This window comes from Triticum urartu, unplaced genomic scaffold, assembly GCF_003073215.2.
Source record: "Triticum urartu cultivar G1812 unplaced genomic scaffold, Tu2.1 TuUngrouped_contig_8916, whole genome shotgun sequence".
Lineage (NCBI taxonomy): Eukaryota > Viridiplantae > Streptophyta > Magnoliopsida > Poales > Poaceae > Triticum > Triticum urartu.
Genome location: NW_024119912.1, coordinates 5,321 through 14,773, shown reverse-complemented (window position 1 = coordinate 14,773; position 9,453 = coordinate 5,321). Strand labels below are relative to the sequence as shown.

Here is a 9,453-nt window from a genome sequence, read left to right as displayed (position 1 = left end):
CCTACGCAGCTTGCATCTGACAGCTAGTGCACGGTTGACCGAAATTTGGACCGGCCGACCAGCACCAAGCGCTGCCCTTTATTTATTGCATGATTATATACACTTGATTATAGTTTGGTTTTGTAAAAAGATAAGTTAAATCCAATTATAATGGAAGAAATGACATTTAACAAAAGAACTGATTTATAATACACAAATAAACATGCACGGCGTGTCAAGAAGAAAAAAGCACCACAATCGTCGGTCACTAAAAGAACAACATGAGACCAGTCGCGACAACAGCCAGACCAAGCCGCGCCACCGCAGACTGATCAATGCCAGCCGTCGTGGCTGAGCTTAATACAGTCTCAGACCGGCACCGGAGCCGCTTCCCCGTCCCTCGGCACCGTTGTACTGGCCGCACTGCCTTCGACTTCACGTTGACTTGAACCTTCATACCGGCACCGCAATGCCCTGGGACGCCGCAGATGAAGTACCGCGTCCCAATGGCTGCAAGTGGGACGACATCGTTGCCGGTCAAGAACGTCGCGATGGGGCTGGAGCTGTTGCAGGCGTCGTACCCAGCCTTTCTCACCTCCACCACATTGTGCACAGTAGTGGAGTACTGAAACTGGAGCTCATCGCCGATGGTAAACCTAGTACTCGAAACCCACAGGGTGTAGTTGGTTTGCAGGTTCCATGATCCGGCAGGCACGCCCACCGTGTGACTAGCGCCGATCACCATCCTGAGCATGGCCACGGCCACGGTGATCAGGATAAGAACTTTAGCCCCCATGGATTAAATGTCGATCAACTAGCTAGCTAATTGAAAAGATCGGAGCTGGAAGTTAGCACTAGAGAGAAATTTGATAGGATCCAAGGAAGTTGCAGAGAGAAATGGCTACACGATGGAATGTGTTGTAAGATCGTTGATGCCACTATGTCAAAATATATAGGCGATGGATTGGTTCAAGCTACGATTATCAGGTGTAAGCGCGTTGACCAGGTGAGGTATGGTAGGTTGACCAGGTGAGGAATGGTAGGTGTAAGACGCATGAATATGAGTAATAGTGCTCCCAGATGAATTTAAGTACATGTTGGTGCATGCATGCTTGGTTCGCCGACTATACTATGATAATCTAGTAATGGCGACGATGGAATTCGTAGCCGAGAGTAGACTGGGTCCGGCGGCAAACCCTCAGGCCGCTATCGATTCGGTGCCCGATCGTGCTAAACATTAATTATTTGAACATAATCTTTGATTAAAGTTATAAACATATTAGTGCGCGCGTGCATATTCATACCACACGACAATTGCTTTATTAAGATGTATGTCACTGTAAAAATTGGAAAATAAAATGTAATAATCTTTTTTCAAGAGTATACAAATTACATACCATACCTTTTTTATACAGAAGGAAGGATAACAGATACAAGAAGGGCAGTAATACTTGTTGGTCGACTGAATTTGGTCAAATCGGTCACCATGCGCGCCATTGTAATAGGCCATCATGGACAGTTGATTTCACGAATTGTTCTCTCTCTCTCAACAAACTTTCGCCCCCTTTATAGATAAAGGCATAAACAACCAAACCGATATGGAATGACCAGATACAAGGCATTGAGGAGAACCTCAAAAGTTGATCTAAAGAAAATCGGTAATACTAGCCAAGAATGCTAAAAACACACTAAGTGCACCTAAGCGCCTCAAGCTAGCAGCCGAGAAGAAGCACATGGAACCTAGCACTGTGCAAGAGGAAGACCCACCCTCACCGACGACGCCCCAGGAGGGTAACGACACAAAGCGTCGCCACTGCCGCATCAGCCAAAGCTAATAAAGGTTTCACCCCGAGAGTTGGACGGCAAGGAGAGGTCCAAGCCGACACCCCAAGAGAAATACAACACCCATAGGCTTTGTCGCCGCCGGCGCCGGAGCGCAAAGCTTTTGCTCGACCATAGCTCCCACCACATCGACGAAACTCTAACGGGGACCCCACCACGATTGAATGGGAGCACCAGATCCAGCTTAGGGCAAAGCTTCCGTCGAAGTCGTCTGCTACGCCAGGATCACCCATCACCGTGCACCTCGCAACCCATAGCGTCAAGGTACACCGTCAACACCCGCCACCACGTCTCTCGACGGAGAGCTAAGCCACGTAGCACGTGTCGGGGTTAAATCCGACGGATCTCGGGTAAGGGGTCCCGAGTTGATGATTTTAGCTTGATGGTAACAGGATGAACAAGGGCTTGGCGAGTTGAACTCTTGTAAGTTCTGTTTCTTAGCAAGCAGATTTTGGGACACAAGATGAAAACGAAATATGGCAGTGCTTTCAAAGCTTGGCGAGCTGAAGTCTTGTAATTTCTGCTTCTTTTTTTTGGCTCAGTTTGTTAGGGTTCGTTTTCTTCATTTATCTTCTTTTTATGCCCATCTCTAACCATTGTGTACATACACTTCCCAATAATATAAAATGTTGCAGTGGCTGTTTAGCCCACTGTTTCGCCTTAAAAATCATGTTACTTATCTAGACGAAATTAGTTCTGCCTGAATTTCTGTTGTATATAATGGATGGATGCAATGTCATTTTACTCAACACATCTTTGATAAATTTATTTCATGGTTACACGCTTGGTTATTATTTGAGTTTTTGCAAGAAGATATGTTGAAGCCAATTATAATAAATGCAGTTACATTTAACAAAAAATTAATTTAATACACAAAGGGACCATACTACGACCAAACAAGGAAAAAAGGACCACAATCATCGTTCACTCTAAAATAACAACGTAAGACCAGCCGCAACAACTATTAGACCGAACCGGGCCACTGTAGATTGTTCAACGCTAGCCGCCGCAGCTGAGCTTAATACTTTCTCAGACTGGCACCGACGCCGGTTCCCTATCCGTCGGCACAGTTGTACTATCCGCACTTCTTTCGACTTGACGTTGACCTCGACCTTCATGCCGGCGTCGCAGTGCCCAGAGACACCGCAGATGAAATACCGGGTCCCAACATTGGCAAGCGGAACAACATCATTACCGATCGGGAAAGTCGCTATGGGGCTGGAGCCGTTGCAAGAGTCATATCCCGTCTTGCTCACCTCCACCACGTTGTGAACGGCGGCAGAGTACTGGAACTTGAGCTCATCGCCGGTGGTTAACCTGATTCTCGAAACCCACTGGGAGTAGTTGGTTTGAAGGTCCCATGACCCGTCCGGCGCACCCACGGTGCGGCTGGCACCGAGCGCCGTCCCAAGCATGGTCAAGGCCACGGTGATCAAAATAAGAGCTTTGGTTCCCATGGATTAAATATGGATCTACTAGCTAGCTGACTTAGTAGTAACTGAAAATATGATGGGGAATGGAAGCTAGCGCTAGAAAGAAAATTGGTTATGTTGCCTGATCAACTAATGATCACAATCTCCAAGGAAGCTAAAGAGAGAAATGGCTGCAGGATGAATGGTGTTGTGAGATCATTGATACTAGTGTGTCGACATATATAGGCGATGGATGATTTAAAGGATCATCGGGTGTAAGCGTGTTGACCAGGTGACATAGAGTAGGTCTTCTAAAATACATGAAAATGACACCGTACACGTTAGTTCCTGAAACTGGTATTATTATATATGCTTGGATCCATAGCTTTAATAGAAAACTAACGATGAAGAAGATGAGATCGGTAGCCGTCGGTAGACCGGGTCTTGGGAGAAAACTATTAGTAACCAAATTGTCAGTAGACCATGTCCAAACAATTAGTTAGGAAATCATCAGTAGCCATCAGTAGACCTTGTCCTCGATCGATCCGGATGCACGCACGAGGGTACTAAACATAAATTAATCCAACATATTATCCAGTTAAACATTCCGAACGAGTTGATGCGCACATGTACTACATCGATACGTGAAATAATTATATAATTAGTTAAGGTTGTTCTAAAATTATAATTAAGATGTATGCCACCATGAAAATTCATGGAAATTCACTATTGATAAATATGTTGTGTTGACAAAATTCAAAAGTTGCATAATGTGCAGGGTAAGGGCGCCTCGCCGTTGTCATATAGCTAAAATCATATTTGGCAAAGAGGATTTATTGTTGGTCCTAGTTTTTGGTAGTGAAAGGTAATTCCATTAATAATTCGGCCATATATGTACTATACATTTGAGCTAAACCACAAGACTTATTATGGACCGGAGGGAGAATTTTTTATCACCACCATTTCTCCTCGAGATGCTCTTGTTTCTTTTTTTTTTAGTATGAATTCCCCTGTTCCACTTCAAGCAATAAAACCACAATATTTTGCAGTGCGCCCAAATATCAAGGGGTAATCTCTCCGGTCTTGAGTGGGGAACTATACGTTGGGCACATTGGCTTCAACCTGGTACTTACGTCCAAACACTACCACTAAGTACACCTTCAATATAGAGAAAAACTCTCATAAGAGAACAATTTGAAGCAGGCTCACAAGGTCTGCCCTGGAGAGGTTATAACATTTGCGAGGTAAATGACAATTCAAAGCTAAATAGGAAAAATATTTATACTAAATATTATCCTTTTTGTAACTCATCTATGAGCCCTTTTCTCTAATACGATAACGTAAAAGTAAATGCCCCTTATAGCTGCGAAGATAAAATCATAAATTTGCCATCTTAAAAGAAAAACAATGGAGGAAAGCTACGCTCGCCAAAGAGAAAAGCTACAAGGGGACACCGCGATGCTGCATCCGGCCATGGTTTTTAATGGAACCAGTCGGTGAGTACACTGGAACCAGCCGTGGTGCTTCCCGGGAACCCGACGGCAATAGATGCTGCATTCGGTCATCTTTTTTGCTAGAATTGACATGTGTGAATGCTGAAATGGGGCAGGAGAAAAGCTGCAAAACCTCAGTGACCGTGCAACCATGGTTTCCGCAAGCTATGATGGCGCCGACCGTGCAACCATGCTTCTAGCAGCTTGGCGAGGTGCTGGGACCCATCGGCAATTTTTTTGCAAGCAGTCATCAGAGTAGCTACAATGGTGGTGACCGCAAGCTGCGCATTTTTGCTGGAACTGATGGGCCCTAGGCGAAGTCCTTTTCATGGAACCGGCTCACGCATTTGCTGGAACCAGAGACTATAGATGTTGGAATCAGCGACGGTGAGCACCGGCTTGCCAGCGAGATGTTACAACCAGCGCATGCAAATGCTAGAGCAAGAGATTTTTTGCTCTAACTAGTGCGAGTGTCAATTGCGAGCATCAACATGGTAGAAGCCATTGATACTGCATCTTGCCGACGTGGCATGGTGCTAGGGACCGAGGTGACAGGAGGTGCGATGCTGCCCAAGAGGTGGGGGGGGGGCACTTGCAAGCTGCACGAGCGGAAAGGTGTTTGGGCGAGGCTGCGCAAGGTGTGGGGAGTAAGTAGCTGAGCAGCCAAATCAGACAGCCTACGCAGCTTGCATCTGACGGCTAGTGCGCGGTCAACCGAAATTTGGGCCGGCCGACCAGCACCAAGCACTGCCCTTTATTTATTGCATGATTATATACACTTGATTATAGTTTGGTTTTGCAAGAAGATAAGTTAAATCCAATTATAATGCAAGAAATTACATTTAGCAAAAGAACTGATTTATAATACACAAATAAACATGCACGGCGCATCAAGAAGAAAAAAGCACCACAATCGTCGGTCACTAAAAGAACAACACGAGACCAGTCGCGACAACAGCCAGACCAAGCCGCGCCAGCATAGACTGATCAATGCCACCCGTCGTGGCCGAGCTTAATACAGTCTCAGACCGGCACCGGAGCCGCTTCCCCGTCCCTCGGCACCGTTGTACTGTCCGCACTGCCTTCGACCTCACGTTGACTTGAACCTTCATACCGGCACCACAATGCCCTGGGACCCCGCAAATGAAGTACCGCGTCCCAATGGCTGTAAGTGGGACGACATCGTTGCCGGTCAAGAACGTCGCAATGGGGCTGGAGCTGTTGCAGGCGTTGTACCCAGCCTTTCTCACCTCCACAACATTGTGCACGGTGGTGGAGTACTGAAACTGGATCTCATCGCCGATGGTAAACCTAGTACTCGAAGCCCACAGGGTGTAGTTGGTCTGCAGGTTCCATGATCCGGCCGGCGCGCCCACCGTGTGACTAGCGCTGATCACCATCCTGAGCATGGCCACGACCATGGTGATCAGGATAAGAACTTTAGCCCCCATGGATTAAATGTCGATCAACTAGCTAGCTAACTGAAAAGATCGGAGCTAGAAGTAGGCACTAGAGAGAAATTTGATAGGATCCAAGGAAGTTGCAGAGAGAAATGGCTACACGATGGAATGTGTTGTAAGATCGTTGATGCCACTATGTCAAAATATATAGGCGATGGATTGGTTCAAGCTACGATCATCACGTGTAAGCGCGTTGACCAGGTGAGGTATGGTAGGTATAAGACGCATGAATATGAGTAATAGTGCTCCCAGATGAATTTAAGTACATGTTGGTGCATGCATGCTTGGTTGGCCGACTATACTATGATAATCTAATAATGGCGACGATGGAATTCGTAGCCGAGAGTAGACTGGGTCCGGCGGCAAACCCTCAGGCTGCTATCGATCCGGTGCCCGATCGTGCTAAACATTAATTATTTGAACATAATCTTTGATTAAAGTTATGAACATATTAGTGCGCGCGTGCATATTCATACCACACGACAAATGCTTTATTAAGATGTATGTCACTGTAAAAATTGGAAAATAAAATGTAATCATCTTTTCTCAAAAGTACACAAATTACGTACCATACCTTTTTTATATAGAAGGCAGGATAACAGATACAAGAAGGGCAGTAATACTTGTTGGTCGACTGAATTTGGTCAAATCGGTCACCATGCGCGCCATTATAGTACGCCATCATGGACAGTTGATTTCACGAATTGTTCTCTCTCTCGAAACAAACTTTCGCCCCCTTTATAAATAAAGGCATAAACAACCAAACCGATATGGAATGACCCGATACAAGGCATTGAGGAGAACCTCAAAGGTTGATCTAAAGAAAATCAGTAATACTAGCCAAGAATGCTAAAAACACACTAAGTGCACCTAAACGCCTCAAGCTAGCAGCCGAGAAGAAGCATATGAAACCAACCACCGTGCAAGAGGAAGACCCACCCTCACCGGCGACGCCCCGGGAGGGTGACGACACAAAGCGTCGCCACCGACGCATCAGCCGAAGCTAATAAAGGTTTCACCCCGAGAGTTGGACAGCAAGGAGAGGTCCAAGCCGACACCCCAAGAGGAATACAACACCCATAGGCTTTGTCGCCGCCGGCGCCGGAGCGCAAAGCTTTTGCTCGACCATAGCTCCCACCACATCGACGAAACTCTAACGGGGACCCCACCACGACGGAATGAGAGCACCAGATCCAGATTAGGGCAAAGCTTCCGTCAAAGTCGTCTGCTACGCCAGGATCACCCATCACCGTGCACCTCGCAATCCATAGCGTCAAGGTACACCGTCAACACCCGCCACCAATAATATAAAATGTTGCAGTGGCTGTTTAGCCCACTGTTTCGCCTTAAAAATCATGTTACTTATCTACACGAATTTAGTTCTGCCTGAATTTCTGTTGTATATAATGGATGGATGTAATGTCATTTTACTCAACACATCTTTGATAAATTTATTTCATGGTTACACGCTTGGTTATTATTTGAGTTTTTGCAAGAAGATACGTTGAAGCCAATTATAATGAATGCAGTTACATTTAATAAAAAAATAAATTTAATACACAAAGGAACCATGCTACGTCCGAACAAGGAAAAAAGACCAGAATCATCGTTCACTCTAAAATAACAACGTAAGACCAGCCGCAACAACTGTTAGACCGAACCGGGCCACTGTAGATTGTTCAACGCTAGCCGCCGCAGCTGAGCTTAATACTTTCTCAGACTGGCACCGACGCCGGTTCCCTATCCGTCGGCACCGTTATACTGTCCGCACTCCTTTCGACTTGACGTTGACCTCGACCTTCATGCCGGCGTCACAGTGCCCAGAGACGCCGCAGATGAAATACCGGGTCCCAACATTGGCAAGCGGAACAACATCATTACCGGTCGGGAAAGTCGCTATGGGGTTGGAGCCGTTGCAGGAGTCATATCCCGTCTTGCTCACCTCCACCATGCTGTGAACGGCGGCAGAGTACTGGAACTTGAGCTCACCGCCGGTAGTGAACCTGATTCTGGAAACCCACTGGGAGTAGTTGGTCTGAAGGTCCCATGACCCGTCCGGCGCACCCACGGTGCGGCTGGCACCGAGCGCCGTCCCAAGCATGGTCAAGGCCACGGTGATTACAATAAGAGCTTTGGTTCCCATGGATTAAATATGGATCTACTAGCTAGTTGACTTAGTAGTAACTGAAAATATGATGGGGAATGGAAGCTAGCGCTAGAAAGAAAATTGGTTATGTTGCCTGATCAACTAATGATCACAATCTCCAAGGAAGCTAAAGAGAGAAATGGCTGCAGGATGAATGGTGTTGTGAGATCATTGATACTAGTGTGTCGACATATATAGGCGATGGATGATTTAAAGGATCATCGGGTGTAAGCGTGTTGACCAGGTGACATAGAGTAGGTCTTCTAAAATACATGAAAATGACACCGTACACGTTAGTTCCTGAAACTGGTATTATTATATATGCTTGGATCCATAGCTTTAATAGAAAACTAACGATGAAGAAGATGAGATCGGTAGCCGTCGGAAGACCGGGGCTTGGGAGAAAACTATTAGTAACCAAATTGTCAGTAGACCATGTCCAAACAATTAGTTAGGAAATCATCAGTAGCCATCAGTAGACCTTGTCCTCGATCGATCCGGATGAAATTAATCCAACATATTCTCTAGTTAAACATTCCGAACAAGTTGATGCGCACATGTACTACATCGGTACGTGAACTAATTATATAATTAATTAAGGTTGTTCTAAAATTATAATTAGGATGTATGCCACCGTGAAAATTCATGGAAATTCACTATTGATAAATATGTTGTGTTGACAAAATTCAAAAGTTGCATAGTCTGCAGGGTAAGGGCGCCTCGCCATTGTGATATAGCTAAAATCATATTTGGCAAAGAGGATTTATTGTTGATCCTAGTTTTTGGTAGTGAAAGGTAATTCCAGTAATAATTCGGCCATATATGTACTATACATTTGAGCTAAACCACAACACTTATTATGGATCGGAGAGAGAATTTTTTATCACCACCATTTCTCCTCGAGATGCTCTTGTTTCTTTTTTTAGTATGGATTCCCCTGTTCCACTTCAAGCAACAAAACCACAATATTTCGCAGTGCGCCCAAATATCAAGGGGTAATCTCTCCGGTCTTGAGTGGGGAACTATACCTTGGGCACATTGGCTTCAACCTGGTACTTACGTCCAAACACTACCACTAAGTACACCTTCAATATAGAGAAAAACTCTCATAAGAGAACAAT

At 45.5% G+C, this 9,453-nt stretch overlaps 1 protein-coding gene and 2 pseudogenes across 1 annotated transcript; all 3 read right to left on the bottom strand.

Annotated features, from left to right (window-relative positions):
• Positions 1-219: 219 nt before the first annotated feature.
• Positions 220-3,446, bottom strand: LOC125532052 (annotated as a pseudogene).
• Positions 3,447-3,989: 543 nt separating this feature from the next.
• On the bottom strand, positions 3,990-6,365 carry LOC125532053 (uclacyanin 1-like). Its single transcript, XM_048696233.1, has 4 exons — positions 5,691-6,365; positions 4,443-4,495; positions 4,335-4,391; positions 3,990-4,040 (listed from the first exon to the last, which is right to left on the bottom strand). Exons 1-4 carry the CDS (start codon positions 6,175-6,177, stop codon positions 3,990-3,992), a joined length of 648 nt encoding a protein of 215 aa, XP_048552190.1. The 5' UTR covers positions 6,178-6,365.
• A 1,023-nt stretch (positions 6,366-7,388) lies between these two features.
• LOC125532054 lies at positions 7,389-8,497 on the bottom strand (annotated as a pseudogene).
• Positions 8,498-9,453: the final 956 nt, after the last annotated feature.

Coding starts and splice junctions, on each gene's coding strand:
- LOC125532053 (XM_048696233.1), bottom strand. CDS start 6,177: ATGGGGGCTAAAGTTCTTATCCTGATCACCATGGTCGTGGCCATGCTC. Junction 4,496..5,690: donor GTCTATGCTGGCGCGGCTTG/GTCTGGCTGTTG, acceptor TTTCCTATTTAG/CTTTGAATTGTCATTTACCT. Junction 4,392..4,442: donor ACCTCTCCAGGGCAGACCTT/GTGAGCCTGCTT, acceptor TCTATATTGAAG/GTGTACTTAGTGGTAGTGTT.